At 43.2% G+C, this 18,542-nt stretch overlaps 1 protein-coding gene across 1 annotated transcript in view; it reads right to left on the reverse strand.

Moving 5' to 3' along the window:
* The window catches only part of LOC118359889 (IQ motif and SEC7 domain-containing protein 2-like), a 49,000-nt gene that overhangs the window by 10,858 nt on the left and 19,600 nt on the right, over window positions 1-18,542 (reverse strand). Inside the window, 3 exon segments of the mRNA XM_052482589.1 lie at window positions 278-396; window positions 2,721-2,787; window positions 12,312-12,482. Of these exon segments, the coding sequence (XP_052338549.1) occupies window positions 278-396; window positions 2,721-2,787; window positions 12,312-12,482 (357 nt within the window).

Genomic DNA, 18,542 nt, shown 5'->3' on the forward strand with positions numbered 1-18,542 from the left:
CCCTCTCTCTGTCTCACATTCTCTCTACATTAAAATAACAGTTAAAAAAAAAAACATTAGGGCAGTCATTAGCCACAAACACATTTCACTGCCAGTGCCACATACCACTCATTCCACACCTGTCTGGAAAGACCAGGTGTTTACAATAACAGACAATCGCATGCACGCATAGGACTGCACTTTTGACAAATAGATTATGAAACAGACACATACACACGAACGCTAACTTTTCCCACTAGGCCTGTACAGTACTACAACACACACTTGTCTGACCTACTGTATGTAGCCTACAGAGCTGCATCTCTCCACACAGACATGTACAGACAGGCTAAGCAGCCAGCCTCCTATCCAGCCCAATAGTCCCCTCATGCCCTGATCTTCCAGGAAATCCAACAGCTACTCCACTGTCCTGCTCTCTATCCCATGTAGCAACAGTCACCCAGGGAGCTAGTCGGCCAGTCCGTCAGTGAGTAACCACTTCACCACAGTCACAAGTCACATGCCCCTGCCTTGACTTCCTCCCTTCCCTTGCCACACCCACTCTGCCCAGGCGCTGCCCTCTGGTTCTTACTCACTTCCTGAAGAAAACATAACGACAGAGCAGAGGCCCAAGGAAGCAGAAACTGGGGCAGCATGCAAATGTATGTGGGCAAAGCTTTATTCAGACTATAATGCAGGCCAACGTCATTGTAAAACCTTAGCCCACACGCGTTGACAACATGCTCTGTAGGAATAGGGCACAACAATTAGGAAAGTTATGTTCTTTCTCTCTCTATTTGGTCCTCCCTTCTTCCTGTTTCTCTCCTTCTCTTCCCCTGAGAAGCAGTGGTTTCCTGTGGTTGGTGTGAAGCTGACAGAAAATATATGACGGGGAGGAAGGAACACTGGAGGACTATACAATTAGAACAGGCCAACAACACCAATGATCCTTACACAACCACAGTAGACACATTTGTTAAGGTTGAGGATAATATATTCTTTGTGTAATAGAGCGTTGCTGTTACAACCGTCATGTGCACACGTCATAGTGTGTTTTCAACAGCATTTCCTGTTCCCCAGAAATACACGGTTTCCTCTGATTAAAAAAAGGGTGAAACAAGGCAATAATATTGTGAAAAGGCTGTTTGAAGACAGGGAACCATAGCATGTCATGTACTAACAACAGTGGTCACAATGACTGGAGCCAGCTGTATAGAGACACAACTCTGACCACTCCACCACCACCTCGAAAAATGTTAGTGGCCAATATATCTGTTACATTTGTGTCAGTGGAGGCTGCTGAGGGGAGGACGGCTCATAATAATGGCTGGAGCGGAGTAAATGGAATCGCATTAAACACATGGAAACCATGGAAACCATGTGTTTGATACCATTCCACTAATTATAGCCATAACCACGAGTCGTCTTCCCCAATTAAGGTGCACCAAACCTTCTGTGATTTGCCCTATACTTCACGTTGCATATGGCCAAGGAATATAAAGATAACCACCTTCTACTCTATTTATGTTTAATCAGACTTCTCTAAAAATGTACCGCAATTTCCTCTTGATAAGCTCTGGAGATCAGATCTCTAGCTTCAGTGAAAAACACTTTCAATATTTCCACTCTTTCTAATCATATTTAACCGGTCGAAAGTTTTAGAACATCTACTCATTCAAGGGTTTTTCTTTATTTTTACTATTTTAGAATAATAGTGGAGACATCAAGTGAAGATATCAAAACTATGAAATAACACATATGGAATCATGTAGTAACCAAAAAAGTGTTAAACAAATCAAAATACATTTTACATTTTAGATTCTTCAAAGTAGTCACCCCTTGCCTCAATGACAGCATTGCACACTCTTGGCATACTCTCAACCAGCTTCACCTGGAATGCTTTTCCAACAGTCTTGAAAGAGTTCCCACATATGCTGAGCACTTGTTGGCTGCTTTTCCTTCACTCTGCGGTCCGACTCGTCCCAAACCATCTCAATTTGATTGAGGTTGGGGGATTGTGGAGGCAAGGTCATCTGATGCAGCACTCCATCACTCTACTCCTTGGTCAAATAGTCCTTACACAGCCTGGAGGTGTGTTGGGTCATTGGTCATATCATACATAATATCATATGTTTGTCACATCATGTGATTTTTGTCACATATGATATCATATTTTTGTCACATCATATATGATATCATACTTTTTGTCACGTCATATATGACATCAGATTTACTTGATGTAACATCATCTCTTACTCCATTTCTTTCTCTGCCCCCGCAGCCTCACAAATGGAGAAACTGAGAAGTAAGAGGGGGTTGCTTAGTGACGGTTGCTGTGAGACCTATGTGGGCGGAGAGGCAGTTGAGGGTTGAGAAGCACTGTTGCCATGACGATGGATTATTAACACCATTTAGGTCGGTGTAGATGCATTGTGGGCCGCGAGTGATGGAAGGTCATCATGAGCATAATGCTACAAGTGTGTGTTACAACGAATCTACTCAGTGTGTATACACACAGCACATAAATATATAGCACTGAGCAGGCTACTGTAGTTAGTCACACAAACAGATAGCAAACTCACGCACCCAGTCTCTATTGCAGGTCTGTCTTCCATCTGATACATAAATAGTATACAATTTACCGCTGTGCACCACCAGAGTGCTCCTTTTATGGAGTGGAAAACATGGACAGTTGGTGACAAAGCCACATAGTTATACACCAAAAGATAGGGACACCACACCGGCTGCCACATCACACAGGAGGACTCAGATGGCCTTTTTACGCCTGGCTCCCAGCCATATCCAAACCTAGGTCGCATCATATCACACATGAAAACACAACATACTTAATATGCTTTCTAGGCTACTTATGATAACACTTTGAACATCCCCTCCCAAAGGCCTTCTTTGCTCTCCTCATCTCAATTTGATACCCCTGCTGTTGCCACTCCTCCTGTGAGTGTTAGAGCGTTAGGGCGGCAGGTAGCCTTGCAGTTAGAGCTTTGGGCCAAAAACTGAAAGGTCGCTGATTCTAATACCTGAGCCGACAAGGTGAAAAATCTGTCTGTGCCCTTGAGCAAGGCACTTTACCCTAATTTGTTCCAGGGGTGCCGTACTACGATGGCTGACACTGTAAAACAACACATTTCACTGCACCTATCCGATGTACTCATTCAAGGGTTTTTCTTTATTTAACTATTTTCTACATTGTAGAATAATAGTGAAGACATCTAAACTATGAAATAACACATACGGGAATCATGTAGTAACCAAAAAAGTGTTAAACAAATCAAAATAGATTTTATATTTGAGATTCTTCAAAGTAGCCACCCTTTGCCTTGATGACAACTTTGCACACTCTTCGCATTCTCTCAACCAGCTTCATGAGGTAGTCAACTGGAATGCATTTCAATTAACAGGTATGCCTTGTTGAATGTGGAATTTCTTTCCTTCTTAATGTGTTTGAGCCAGTCAGTTATGTTGTGACAAGGTAGGGGTGGTATACAGAAGATAACCCTATTTGGTAAAATACCAAGTCCATATTATGGCAGGAACAGCTCAACTAAGCAAAGAGAAATGACAGTCCATCATTAATTGAAGACATGAAAGTCAGTCAATCCGGAAAAGTTCAAGAACCCTTCAAGTGCAGTCGCAAAAACCATCAAGCGCTATGATGAAACTGGCTCTCATGAAGACCGCCAAAGGAAAGGAAGACCCAGAGTTACCTCTGCTGCAGAGGATATGTTCATTATAGTTACCAGCCTCAGAAATTGCCGTACAAATAAATGCTTCACAGAGTTCAAGTAACAGACACATCTCAACATCAACTGTTCAAAGGAGACTGCATGAATCAGGCCTTCATGGTCAAATTGCTGCAAAGAAACCACTACTAAAGGACACCAATAAGAAGAAGAGACTTGCTTGGGCCAAGAAACACGAGCAATGGACATTAGACAGGTGGAAATGTGTCTTTTGGTCTGATGATTTCCAGATTGGAGATTTTTGGTTCCAACTGCAGTGTCTTTGTGAGATGCAGAGTAGGTGAACAGATGATCTTGGCATGTGTGGTACCCACCGTGAAGCATGGAGGAGAAGGTGTGATGGTGTGGGGGTGCTTTGCTGACACTGTCAGTGATTTATTTAGAATTCAAGGCACACTTAACCAGCATAGCTACCACTCTAACGAGTGCGCTGGGAGTCGGGAAGCAAGTTCAGGGAGTGCATAATTTAATAAACAAATGAACAAAACAAGAAACACGAACAGCGCACAGACAGGAAACAGAAACAATGACGCCTGGGGAAGGACCAAGAAGGAGAGTAATGGAGTGCTGCATCAGATTACCTGGCCTCCACAATCACCCAACCTCAACCCAATTGAGATGGTTTGGGATGAGTTGGACTGCAGAGTGAAGGAAGAGCAGCCAACAAGTGCTCAGCATATGTGGGAACTCCTTCAAGACCGTTGAAAAAGCATTCCAGGTGAAGCTGGTTGAGAGAATGCCAAGAGTGTGCAAAGCTGTCATTAAGGCAAAGGGTTGCTACTTTGAAGAATCTAAAATCTAATATATATATGTGTGTAGAAAATAGTCAAAATAAAGAAAAACCCTTGAACGAGTACTGTACGTGACAATAAAACATATATTTTTTTTTGTGAAAGGCTCCAAATATGCTCCATCTTCCATTGCGCCAACAACAGGGCGCTGTAATATTTGTAATATGTAAAATACTTTAGACTGAATTAAACATGTTAATGTTTTTCCTGCGTTTGTGACTGTGTTCATGTGTTCACATAATACGCTTACACAAAGTTGATATTGGAGTAAAAAGTTTGTTGTATAAATCATGAGGGTGACCATATCACAGATCACATCAGAGCCTCATGTTTTATGGATCTGTCTCCTGTAGGCCTGTCACAGTGCTGCAACTGACTGAGGCCCTCTGTGGGGCTGCAGGTACTCTCAGAAGGCACCAACATGACCCTCTTCACCTCGGATGAAATTCAGATTAGAAACCGATGGGGAACTTTTGACAATATGTGACGAGAAGAAGAAGGCAGAAGCAGAGAGGATAGGAGGAGAGAAGTGAGTGTGGAAGAGATGTATTATCTGCAGTGTGAAACAGTGTCACCTCCTCGCTAGCTGCCCTCTGCCTCCTGTTCCTCCATATTCATTATTGATGGACTGCCTGTCAGCGTGCGTTGAAGAGGCAGGGCGGCAGCATGTCTCCATGGGCCCACAACAGGTGCTAGGACTTTAAAAACACATGTGCTCCCTGCCATTGATGAGAAGTCATAATACTCTATTGATCTGCACTGTGACTGACCAAAGACTTACTTTAACAGGCTCCTCTCACACAATTCTCCTTGTCCTGTCCTCTTGATCTCCCTGGTCTCTGTCTGTCCTTCACCTCTCACTTCTCCATCACCTCTCTCTTGTTCTGTCTCTACAACAGACCGCTAAACAGCCATCACTAACACATCAGAGTCGGTCCCTTTTATATTGTGTTTACATATTGCATCACTCATTAAATATGTATATACTGTATTGTATTCAATACTACACCATTGACTGTGAAACAGCCATCTCCAGCACATCAGAGGCTGCTGCCTATAGAAAGATTAGGAATCACTGGCCACTTAATGAAACACTAAGCACTTTAATAATGTCCCCGTATCTGGCATTACTCATCTCATATGTATAAACTGTACCAGATACTATTCTACGGTATCTTAGTCACTTTAATTGTGTGTAAATATTGCATCACCCATCTCATACAGTATGTATATACTGTATTCTATACTATGCCACTGTATCGTAGTCCAATGGCGATCTGACATATAGGTATTAATCCATTCCGTACTTAGATTTACGTGTATTTTGGGTATATGTTGTGAAACTGTTAGATATTACTTGTTAGATATCACTGCACTGTCGGAGCTAGAAACACAAAGCATTTCGCTACACCCGCGATAACATCTGCCAAAACACGTGTATGTGACCAATACATTTGATTTCATTTGATTTGCTTTACAGACAGACACCAGAGGTGAGAGCAACCCAAGCTTTATGCTTAGTGATAGAATAATACAATCCTTTTCAAGACCCATCAAAGGGAAACACTGACCATCCATCCAGGGAGAACAACAACAGACTCTCGTTTATCTAAGCTTTGAACCCTCACTGCTATTTGACGACATCACATCTTCAAACCACTGTAGTGTTATAATGATGGAAATGTCGATAATGGCTCTCGCGTCATGTGTGAAACAGGTAAAACAGTTACCCACGAGTTGAAGGACATCTATTGTAGAACTCAGAAGAAGTGAATACAGTGAGAACACTCTAATGATTCATCTGTCACATCCAAGCATTCTTCTGCCTCCTACACTCCATCCACTGATTCCACTCCTCCATCAAGCTGATTCTCTTAGAATCTCCAACATAAACGTTGTTTTTACTCTCTCTCCTCACAGACATTACACACACACTGACACTGCACATGCTGTATACACACACTAATGTAACGCTCACTGACTGACTGAGTGAGTGAGGGAATGTGTGAGTGAGTGAGTGTGTGTGTGTTTGCGATGGCAACAGGGAGACAGCCTCTGACATAACCCAACTGCTCTGTTCTCTTTCAATGTAATGACATACACTCTGTCACAGGTAACACCCATTCATTATCACACTCAGGCGACTTCTCGTGAATTTCACTCAATCCACTTCCTCCCTCGGTCCTACATGTAGTGGACACTGCATGTCTGCTTTTGATACCAAATGTAACCTCTCACTGTCATAAACATGAACTTACTGTAATGAACTGTAGTGAACTGTAATGAAAGCTATCAAAAACCCTGCCGTATCCTCACTAGACACTTTCAACACCATTGTCTACAATAAACACATCCACATCGATAGTATCTATAAAAGCTGTTTAAATATAAATAAATACATAAAGCTGAATTCAACAGCCTTTGCAACACTCATGTATGCTGCACAGTAGGCTCACCATACTGAGATACTGACTCAGTCAGCTCTATAATAAGCACAAACCGTGCATACACAAGTATTACATACATTCCAACTGACAATCACTCAAGACTTACCACTAGTTACAGCATGTCATCTCTGTTGTTCTGTACAGAAAGTTTAGGAGTGAATTCAAACGTCCTTACCGTGCTCCTACAGTTAAAGAGAGGTCCCACACGGACTGGTGGAGCGTGATAACAAACACACCCTAAAAAACACACACTTCACGAACACACACACACTCACATTCTCTCGCTCACCCTGCAGAGCTGCAAGGCTACATTCTTCAGCCTTCTGACACCTCGGAACTTACTCACCCCGCCCAAACTCTCTCCACCTCCCTCCTCCTGCACCTTGCTATCTCACTTTACCCAGCTGACTGACAGGCAGGCACGCTGTTACATAAGGACAAATAGAACAAACACACACACCTGTCACAACAGAAAAGCTGGGAGAGAAAAGGGACAGAGAGGAGGGGGTGGTAATGTACTTCTCATTCAAATTCCAACAATGAGGGGATGGAGTCAGGCCTACACTACCGTTCGAAAGTTTGGGGTCAATTAGAAATGTCCTTGTTTTTGAAAGAAAATTACATTTTTCGCCCCATTAAAATAACATCAAATTGATCAGAAATACTGTCTCTAACCAGAATAGAAAAAGGAGTGGGACACCCCGGTTTTATTGTTCTTTAACAGTTTTCAGCTGTGCTTACATAATTGCAGAAGGGTTTTCTAATGATCGATAAGCCTTTTAAAATGATAAACTTGGATTAGCTATCACAGTGTGCCATTGGAACACAGGAGTGATGGTTGCTGACAATGGGCCTCTGTACGCCTATTATATTCCATTAAAAATCAGCCGTTTCCAGCTACAATAGTCATTTGCAACATTAACAATGTCTACACTGTATTTCTGATCAATTTGATGTTATTTTAATGGACAAAAAGTTTGCTTTTCTTTCAAAAACAAGGACATTTCTAAGTGACACCAAACTTTTGAACGGTAGTGTATATACAGCTCTATATATCTCCATACCTGGTGTATTATGATGTCATACTGCATTTCTGCTATACTCTGTAGTTTACCTTGATGAGTGTGTGAGTGTGTACATGTGTACTGTACACTCTAATGAAAAAGGGTTCCAAAAGGGTTCTTTGGCTGTCCTCATAGGATAACCCTTTCTGGGTCCAGGTAGTCCCCCTTTGGTTCCAGGTAGAACCATTTTGGGTTCCATGTAGAACCCTCTGTGGAAAGGGTTCTACATGGAACCCAAAACGGTTAAACTTGGAACCAAAAGGGTTCTACCTGGAACCAACAAGGGTTCTTTAAAAGGTTCTCCTACGTGGACAGCGAAGAACCCTTTTAGGTTCTAGATAGCACCTAGTGTATGAGTAGAGTAAAGAAAACACACATAGATCATAAATGCACACAGATATGATGTTCTATTGGCCACCAACATTTATTGAAGATGCCTGTGCCCACAGTTACCGGTGAACTACTGTATGTGTCTCAGAGACAAAGTTGAGAAGTAGGACTGCGCTACCGTTGAGATTATAATAACTATGCCCCCTGCTGTCCAGAGGTCTACATTACATCAGAAAAAAATGATAAATTATTCTATGCACCTAACATGACATGTTTATTTCAGATATGGAGCAACATAATCTAACATTTCTAAACAAACACAAAGAAATACTAGAACGTGACATTGAAATAGCTTTTTTTTTCTTCCTTAGATTTCATTGAGTTATGATAAGCCTAGCTTCTCACAGACTGGAGTGGCAGTGTGGTAGCTACAGAACATAGAGAACGACTACTTAAAACAGAGGTGACAGGTGTGAAGACGAGCAGAGAAAAGCTAATAATGTTAGGCAGTGAGACAGAGATTATATACAAAGTGAGGAGATAATCATGGTTCATGAGTCTACTGTGGAGTCATAATACCGTGCCTTCGGAAAGTAATTCAGACCTCTTGACTTTTTCCACATTTTGTTAGATTACAGCCTCATTCTAAAATGTATTCAATTGTTTGTTTCCCCTCATAAATCTACACACAATACCCCATAATTGCAAACCAAAAACAGGTTTTTAGAAATGTTTACTGATTAAAAAATGAAATGATCATATTTACATAAGTATTCAGACTCTTGAAGCACCTTTGGCAGTGATTACAGCCTCGAGTCTTACTGGTTATGACGCTACAAGCTTGGCACACCTGTATTTGGGAAGTTTATCCCATTTTTCTCTGCAGATCCTCTCAAGCTCTGTCTGGTTGGATGAGGAGCGTTGCTGCACAGCTATTTTCAGGTCTCTCCAGAGATGTTTTATCCGGCTCAAGTCCGGGCTCTGGCTCGGCTGCTCAGGGACTCACTCCTGCGTTGTCTTGGCTGTGTGCTTAGGGTCATTGTCCTGTTGGAAGGTGAACCTTCGCCCCAGTCTGAGGTCCTGAGCGCTCTGGAGCAGGTTTTCATCAAGGATCTCTCTGTACTTTGCACTGTTCATCTTTGCCTCGATCCTGACTAGTCTCCCAGTCCCTGCCGCTGAAAAACATTCACACAGCATGATGCTGCCACTGTAGGGATGGTGCCAGGTTTCCTCCAGACATGACGCTTGGCATTCAGACCAAAGAGTTCAATCTTGGTTTCATCAGACCAGAGAATCTTGTTTATCATGGTCTGAGAGTCTTTAGGTGCCTTTTGGCAAACTCCAAGCAGGCTTTCATGTGCCTTTTACTGAGGCAAGCTTCCGTCTGGTCACTCTACCATCAAGGCCTGATTGGAGGAGTGCTGCAGAGATGGTTGTCCTTCTGGAAAGTTCTCCCATATCCACAGAGGAACACTAGAGCTCTGTCAGAGTGATCATTGGGTCACCTCCCTGACCAAGGCCCTTCTCCCCCGATTGCTCAGTTTGGCTGGGCGGCCAGCTCTAGGGAGAGTCTTGGTGGCTCCAAACCTTTTCCATTTAAGAATGATGGAGGCCACTGTGTTCTTGGGGACCTTCAATGCTGCAGAAATATTGTGGTACCCTTCCTCAGACCTGTGCCTCGACACAATCCTGTCTCGGAGCTCTACGGACAATTCCTTCGACCTCATGGCTTGGTTTTTGCTCTGACATGCACTCTCAACTGTGGGACCTTATATAGACAGATGTGTGCCTTTCCAAATCATGTCCAATCAATTGAATTTACCACAGGTGGACTCAAATCAAGTTGTAGAAACATCTCAAGGATGATCAATGGAATCAGGACATACCAGAGCTCAATTTCGAGTCTCATAGCAAAGGGTCTGAATACTTATGTAAATAAGGTGTTTAATTTAAATCTGCAAAAGTTTCTAAAAACCTGTTTTCATCTTGTCATTATGGGGTATTGTGTGTAGATTTCTGAGGATTTTTATTTATTTAATGCATTTTAGAATAAGGCTGTAATGTATCAAAATATGGAAAAAATGAAGGGGTCTGAATACTTTCCGAAGGCACTGTATCTGGTAAATCACTATCACTAACTATCATAATACTAGAATTTGCATGCAACTCTGAAGATGATCAGATTAAATCCAGCCAGATGAGGCTCCCTCCAGAGTCATTCATATGTTAAACTGTATTGAGGAGGCTTCCAGTTTTCTCTCAGTAAATAACACGAGTCCCCCAGAGGGTTCGACTCAGGTGGATTGGGTGAGCTGTCCAGTTAGGCACAAAGAGACCAATCAGTTGTCCAGACTGATGCCAAGAGACCAATCAAAGCCCATGGTTACCGAGAGGAGGGGCTACTGCACCCTGAGGAGGGACAACAGAACTGATGGGAGGGCACATCCTTGCACTCCTCTCTGAGGAACCAACGGGAATGGGTAAAAAGACAGACAGAGAGGAAAAGAGACAGGTTGATAGACAGATAGATAGGAAGGGAAGGAAACAGAGAGAAGAAAGACAAACAAACAGACAGACAGACAGACAGACAAGTAGGCAGGGAGACAGGCACAGAGGCAGACAGACAGACAGACAGACGAACACACAGAGAAACAGAGAAAAACAGCAAGAAAAAGAGAAAAGGCATGAGACATAAATACGTGAGAATAAGCTGATCAACACATACAGTAGTGGAAATGATACCGAGAGAAGAGAGGAGCAGGATGCCGTCTTAAATGTTCATGTCATATCCTGTGTCAAAAATGATAAATAATAAAAATGTTGTGTTTCTTAGCTATCAGCTGCTGTATTCTAGGTCATATTTCCGTAGTACTCTGTCCAGGCAACAATGCTAACTAGCGCTCACTGACTGCACACTAGGCCTGTATATTCCACTAGATGGCAGTCCTGAACCATGATGCCCTGAAGCTGGTGTCTGCTCCAGTACATCACAGGGTCATGTTGAGAGAGAGAGAGAAGGTGAAGATTCAGTGGGTTTAGTGGTGACTCAGACTACCTTCAGACCCTCCACTCAAGAATATAGCTTTTTCTCTTCTTTAAGTGAGGGCAGCTCTCTCTCTCTCTCTCTCTCTCTCTCTCTCTCTCTCTCTCTCTCTCTCTCTCTCTCTCTCTCTCTCTCTCTCTCTCTCTCTCTCTCTCTCTCTCTCTCTCTCTCTCTCTCTAAAACGGCCCTTTTAAGTGAGCTATGGATGCAAGGACTGACCATCCATGATGTCAACATCATAGTTTAACCATGTTTTGAGGCTATATAGTGTTTGTTTACATTTACTTTTTTTTTAACAAATATTGAATTATTGGTTCTGATGGGGTCCGACAGTGAATTAAACTCATGAGGCATTAAGTTATATTCTTCATGAATCCATGGGTACATATCATCCAAAAATGTATGTAGCAACTGCTGATTCAGCCTTTAAAGACGGCCATCCCCTCTACCCCCCTCTCAGACACAGCGGTTAAGATGGAGACAACAGTGAGGACACTCTGATAGTCAGGAAAGATGAGGAGGCAGCATGGCAGTATGGCATAGGCCAGGGTCAGGAGTGAACTGGTGACACATTCCCACAGATGATGAAAGGCAAAGCAGGCGGTGAAAAATGGTGAAACAACGATGAGGTGACAGCAATGGAGGGTTCTTGCACAGGTCAGGGGCTGGGTAAAGGGTAAGGGTCTTAGGGTGACGGGTAACCGGGGGGTTAACCAGGGGAGTGAAGGGGTTTTGTAGGAAGAGGAAAGGGAGGGCAAGCTTTGAAGTAAGGGTTGGTGACCAGGGGTGGACTAAGGATCTGTTTAAGGTTCTAAGGGTCTTGCAGGAGGTAAGGATTGTTGTGAGGTATTAAATGGTTCTTGGGGTTCTTTTGAAGGCCCTTAGGTGGCCCTTACCTTGCCTGCTGCGAGTGTTTGGCAGACGAGGAGGGGCAGCAGTACTGATGGAGGCTGAAGAAGCTGTTAACAGTCAGACTGGTGGGGAGGAGGGTGGCATAGGGGCTGGCTGCAGTAGGGCTTGTGGGAGCAGAGATTGGATAGCTTGAGTAAGATGGTGACTGCCTGACACTTAAAAAAGAAAGACATATGTACAGAGAGAGAGGAAAAGAGACAGAGACAGAGAGACGGAGCAAAAATGAAGAAAGAGAGAGACAATTGAATTGAATTAAAGCAAGACACAAGAAGCAGCAATGGTAGTAAACAGAATAATGACAAATAAGAGAGATTAAAATGAACAAAATGTATCATGAATTGAAATGTACATGACTGTCCTACTGAAGTGACTAACAAACTCAGGAGTAAGGGACAACAAAGGTACAGAGCTTCTGCAAACAATGGTGTTCCTCAGTCATCCAGTCAGCCAACCACCCTGACCTCTCATCATCATCATCATCTATTGACTGTCTGGAAAAAGGTCACGGATGGCATCCAACTCCACAAAAGAAAAACCTGGACAGAGGACATGAGTTAGAGAACAAAAATACAGGCCTGCACAGTAAATAGGCCTGATATTAGACAGAGAGAGTGTGATAAAGAGAGGAGACACAGAGAGAGAGAGAGAGAGAGAGAGAGAGAGAGAGAGAGAGAGAGAGAGAGAGAGAGAGAGAGAGAGAGAGAGAGAGAGAGAGAGAGAGAGAGAGAGAGAGAGAGAGAGAGAGAGAGAGAGAGAGAGAGACAGAGAGGAGAGAGAGGGAGAGAGAGAGAGAGAGACAGAGAGAGAGACAGAGAGAGAGAGAGAGAGAGAGAGAGAGAGGAGAGAGAGAGAGAGAGACAGAGAGAGAGACAGAGAGAGAGAGAGAGAGAGAGAGAGAGAGAGAGAGAGAGAGAGAGAGAGAGAGAGAGAGAGAGAGAGAGAGAGAGAGAGAGAGGAGTGGGTGGGTGGGTGGGTGGATGGATGGAGAGAAAAGGAGAGAGAGATAGAAAGAACAAGGGAATGTTTGGGAATGAGAAAGAAAAAGAAAGAGAGAGAGGGAGGGAGGATTATATCTGAAAACTCCAACACTAACGGATTATATAACCCAACACTGCACTCTGCCACACTGTACCACTCTTCTGCAGTCTTCTATAAAAACGTTAAACCACTCTCCGTAATACAGTACAAGTGCACATAAAATCCATAAGCTTTTTGAAGTCAGTCTAGAATCTAAATTCTCCTCCACCAAAAAAATCTGAGTAATTCCATCTGCAGAATCTAAATGCCTGAACGAAGAGGATAGAGAGAGGTGACAGAGATGAGAGAGAGAGGTGACAGAGATGAGAGAGAGCAGAGATAGGAAAGCTCTTGGATGAGATAGATTAGAGTGATAACAGCAGGCCTCCCACTCAGACACACAGTGACAGTCCAAGTCATTTCAAATTGGGGCCCCGCTGCGTGTGATACAGAGGCCAGGGAGAGGCCGCTCACTGAAAGATCCAGCAGGTCACCTGGATTAATTATACCCGACCAGGAAAGTAGTTTTAAACTGGTCCCTCATACAGAAGTAGCTAAATGGGTTAGAGGGAGCGAGTGGAGTTTCAAATATGCTGGGGAAATTGCGGATAACTATGAGGTATTTATGGAAAAGAGTTAGCCAAGCGACTAGAGACACTGAGAGTGCCAGTAACAGTAAGCTGGGAGAGTGACAAGAAGGTTGCGTTTCTATTTGAACTATGTCATGCATCATCCTATATTGATACATTTTCTATTCATGACTTGAATTTCAATTCATCTGACTTCAACTGGAATTGACCAAAACTTTGGGTGTGACAGTTTCCCAAAGGAATCAGTGCATCAGCATAAGCAGTTGCAGAGAGACAGTGGCTTTGAGAGAGAATGAAAGAGGTTCAAAATGACTAAGGATTCTAATTATGCAGCCATTGCAGAGGCAGCGCTCGTTTGTGTAGCGTGGCTGATGATAAGAGTTCCAATTAAAGCAGAACCTGTCAGCAGTGGCTTTCATGATGCTGAATGTGGTAGCTGAGATCAGAGCACATCCATATTTATACAGATTAAATAGAGGTAACAGTACTTACAGTTATTTCTGTACTGATGAAAAAGCTTTCCACATAAATATTAAGGCATTTTATTCAAATGTTACAGGAATCCTACAGAGCAGAACACGAGGGAAAGGATTCAGACCAAATCTGAGTGTGAACACTTTTTTACTCTGGCACGACATACAGTTGAAGTCGGAGGTTTACATGCACCTTAGCCAAATACATTTAAACTCAGTTTTTCACAATTCCTGACATTTAATTCTAGTAAAAATTCCCTGTCTTAGGTCAGTTAGGATCACCACTTCATTTTAAGAATGTGAAATGTCAGAATAATAGTAGAGAGAATGATTTATTTCAGCTTTTATTTCTTGCATCACATTCCCAGTGGGTCAGAAGTTTACATCCACTCAACTAGTATTTAATAGCATTGCCTCTAAATTGTTTAACTTGGGTCAAATGTTTCGGGTAGCCTTCCACAAGCTTCCCACAAAATTTGGGTGAATTTGGTCCATTCCTCCAGACAGAGCTGGTGTAAATGGGTCAGGTTTGTAGGCCTCCTTGCTCGCACATGCTTTTTCAGTTCTGCCCACAAATGTGCCATAGGTTTGATGTCAGGGCTTTGTGATGGCCACTCCCATACATTGACTTTGTTGTCCTTAAGCCATTTTGCCACAACTTAGGAAGTATGCTTGGGGTCATTGTCCATTTGGAAGACCCATTTGCGACCAAGCTTTAACTTCCTGACTGATGTCTTGAGATGTTGCTTCAATATATCCACATAATTTTCCTACCTCATGATGCCATCTATTTTGTGAAGTGCACCAGTCCCTCCTGCAGCAAAGCACCCCCACAACATGATGCTGCCATCCCCGTGCTTCACGGTTGGGATGGTGTTCTTTGGTTTGCAAGCCTCCCCCTTTTTCCTCCAAACATAACGATGGTCATTATGGTCATTATGGCCAAGCAGTTCTATTCTAGACCAGAGAACCTTTCTCCTTGTCCCCATGTGCAGTTGCAAACCGTAGTCTGGCTTTTTTTATGGCGGTTTTGGAGCAGTGGCTACTTCCTTGCTGAGCGGGCTTTCAGGTTATGTCGATATAGGACTCGTTTCACTGTGGATATAGATACTTTTGTACCTGTTTCCTCCAGCATCTTCACAAGGTCCTTTGCTGTTGTTCTGGGATTGATTTGCACTTTTCGCACCAAAGTAAGTTAATCTTTAGGAGACAGAACGTGTCTCTTTCCTGAGCGGCATGATGGCTGCGTGGTCACATGGCGTTTATACTTGATTACTATTGTTTGTACAGATGAATGTGATACCTTCAGGCTTTTGGAAATTGCCCCCAAGGATGAGCCAGACTTGTGCAGTTCTACCATTTTTTTTGTTGAGGTCTTGGCTGATTCCTTTTGATTTTCCCATGGAAAGCAAAGAGGCACTGAGTTTGAAGGTAGGCCTTGAAATACATTCACAGGTACACCTCCAATTGCTGAAATGATGTCAATTAGCCTATCAGAAGCGTCTAAAGCCTTGACATCATTTCCTGGAATTTTCCAAGATGTTTAAAGGAACAGTCAACTAGTCTATGTAAATGTCTGATCCACTGGAATTGTGATACAGTGAATTATACGTGAAATAATCTGTCTGTAAACAATTGTTGTAAAAATGACTTGTGTCGTGCTCAAAGTAGATGTCCTAACCAACTTGCCAAAACTATAGTTAACAAGAAATTTGTGGAGTGGTTGAAAAACAAGTTTTAATGACTCCTAAGTGTATGTAAACGTCAGACTTCAACTGTATTAGTCCTGCTACACCAATTATTCAACCATTATAAAGTATCATTCTAGTATAGTCATGATTATTCAGCTTGGGGTCTGACTCTAAGGGAAGTGAGATAGCCCTTGCATAACAACATCCGCACAGATATCTATCTAGCAGCATCTCCCTAACTAACATGAACAGTAACATCAACAGTAACTTCAACAGTAAATGACATGCTCATATGGGCTCTGACTTCTGCACAATGAACACAGCTATTATGTCTTCTGACAACGCACCCCTCTATTGGCCCACTCAGCCCTCCCCCACACACACACTAACCACACATACACTAACCCCACACACACTAACCCCCACACACTAACCACACACACACTAACCACATACACACTAACCACACACACACTAACACACACACACTAACCACACACACTAACCACACACACTAATCACACACACTAACCACACACACTAACCACACACACACACTAACCACGTACACACTAACCACACACACACCAACCACACACACACCCACACACACACACACACACACACCAACCACACACACACACCAACCACACACACACCAACCACACACACACTAACACACACACATTAACCACACACACACTAACCACACACACACACCACCCACACACACACTAACCACACACACACTAACCACACACACACTAACCACACACAACCACACACACACACACTAACCACACACACACTAACCACACACAACACCAACCACACACACACACTAACCACACACACACCACACACACATTAACCACACACACACACTGACCACACACACACACTAACCACACACACACACACTAACCCCACACACACTAACCTCACACACACTAACCACACACAACACCAACCACACACACACACTAACCACACACACACCACCCACACACACACACTAACCACACACACACTAACCACACACACACTAACCACACACACACACACTAACCACACACACACACACTAACCACACACACACTAACCACACACACACTAACCCCACAAACACTAACCACACACACACTAATCACACACACACTAACCACACACACACTAACCACACATACACTAATCACACATACACTAACCACACACACACTAACCACACACACATTAACCGCACACACACTAACCACACACACACTAACCACACACACACTAACCACACATACACTAACCACACACACACTAACCACACATACACTAACCACACACACACTAACCACACACACACTAACCACACATACACTAACCACACACATGCTGCTGATTTTGGATTTCTGGAAGATTTCTTTACTTTCTCGCAGAGCATTTTCTCCCTCCGGGAAAAGAGAGCGAGAGTGGCTCGCTGGACACAGCAGCAGGCCCAATCATGAGGATAATGAGGACTGCACTGATGCAACCAGTAAATTGTATGTATGTTATATTGTTACATGCACTCCCGCATACACACATATGTGCGCACACTCACACACACACATACACACATGTACCTACAGTAGAATAATGTGATGAAGGGAGGGCAGAGAGAGTGAAGAAAAGCAAGGATAGCAGCCAGATCTGGAGCCAGGATAAAGTGACTGAGGGGGCAGTTGAAATCGGTGAGGGTGCACCATTTATTTTGGCTTCATGCATTGGAATGATCCTTAACAAAAACATAAAGGCAACATGTAAAGTGCTTCATGTTTCATGAGCTGAAATAAAATACAAGATAAAAGATCCCAGAAATGTTCATACGCACAAAAAGCTTATTTCTCTCACATGTTGTTCACAAATGTTTTTACATCCCTGTTAGTGAGCATTTCTCCTTTGCCAAGATAATCCATCCACCTGACAGGTGTTGCATATCAAGAAGTCGATTAAACAGCATGATCATTACACAGGTGCACATTGTGCTGGGGGACAATAAAAGGACCTTCTAAAATGTGCAGTTTTAACACACAACACAATGCCAAAGATGTCTCAAGTTTTGAGGGAGCGTGCAATTGGCATGCTGACTGCAGGAATGTCCACAATAATTTAATGTTCATTTCTCTACCATAACCCACCTCCAACGTCGTTTTAGAGAATTTGGCAGTTCGTCCAACCGGCCTCACAACCACAGACCACATGCATGGCGTTGTGTGGCGAGCGGTTTTCTGACGTCAACGTTGAACGTTGTGAACAGAGTGCCCCATGGTGGCGGTGAGGTTATGCTATGGGCAGGCATAAGCTACGGACAACGAACACAATTGCATTTTATCGATGGTCATTTGAATGCACAGAGATACCGTGACGAGATCCCGAGGCCCATTGTCGTGCCACTCATCACCCACCATCACAGC

This window comes from Oncorhynchus keta, chromosome 27 (assembly GCF_023373465.1).
Source record: "Oncorhynchus keta strain PuntledgeMale-10-30-2019 chromosome 27, Oket_V2, whole genome shotgun sequence".
Taxonomy (NCBI): domain Eukaryota; kingdom Metazoa; phylum Chordata; class Actinopteri; order Salmoniformes; family Salmonidae; genus Oncorhynchus; species Oncorhynchus keta.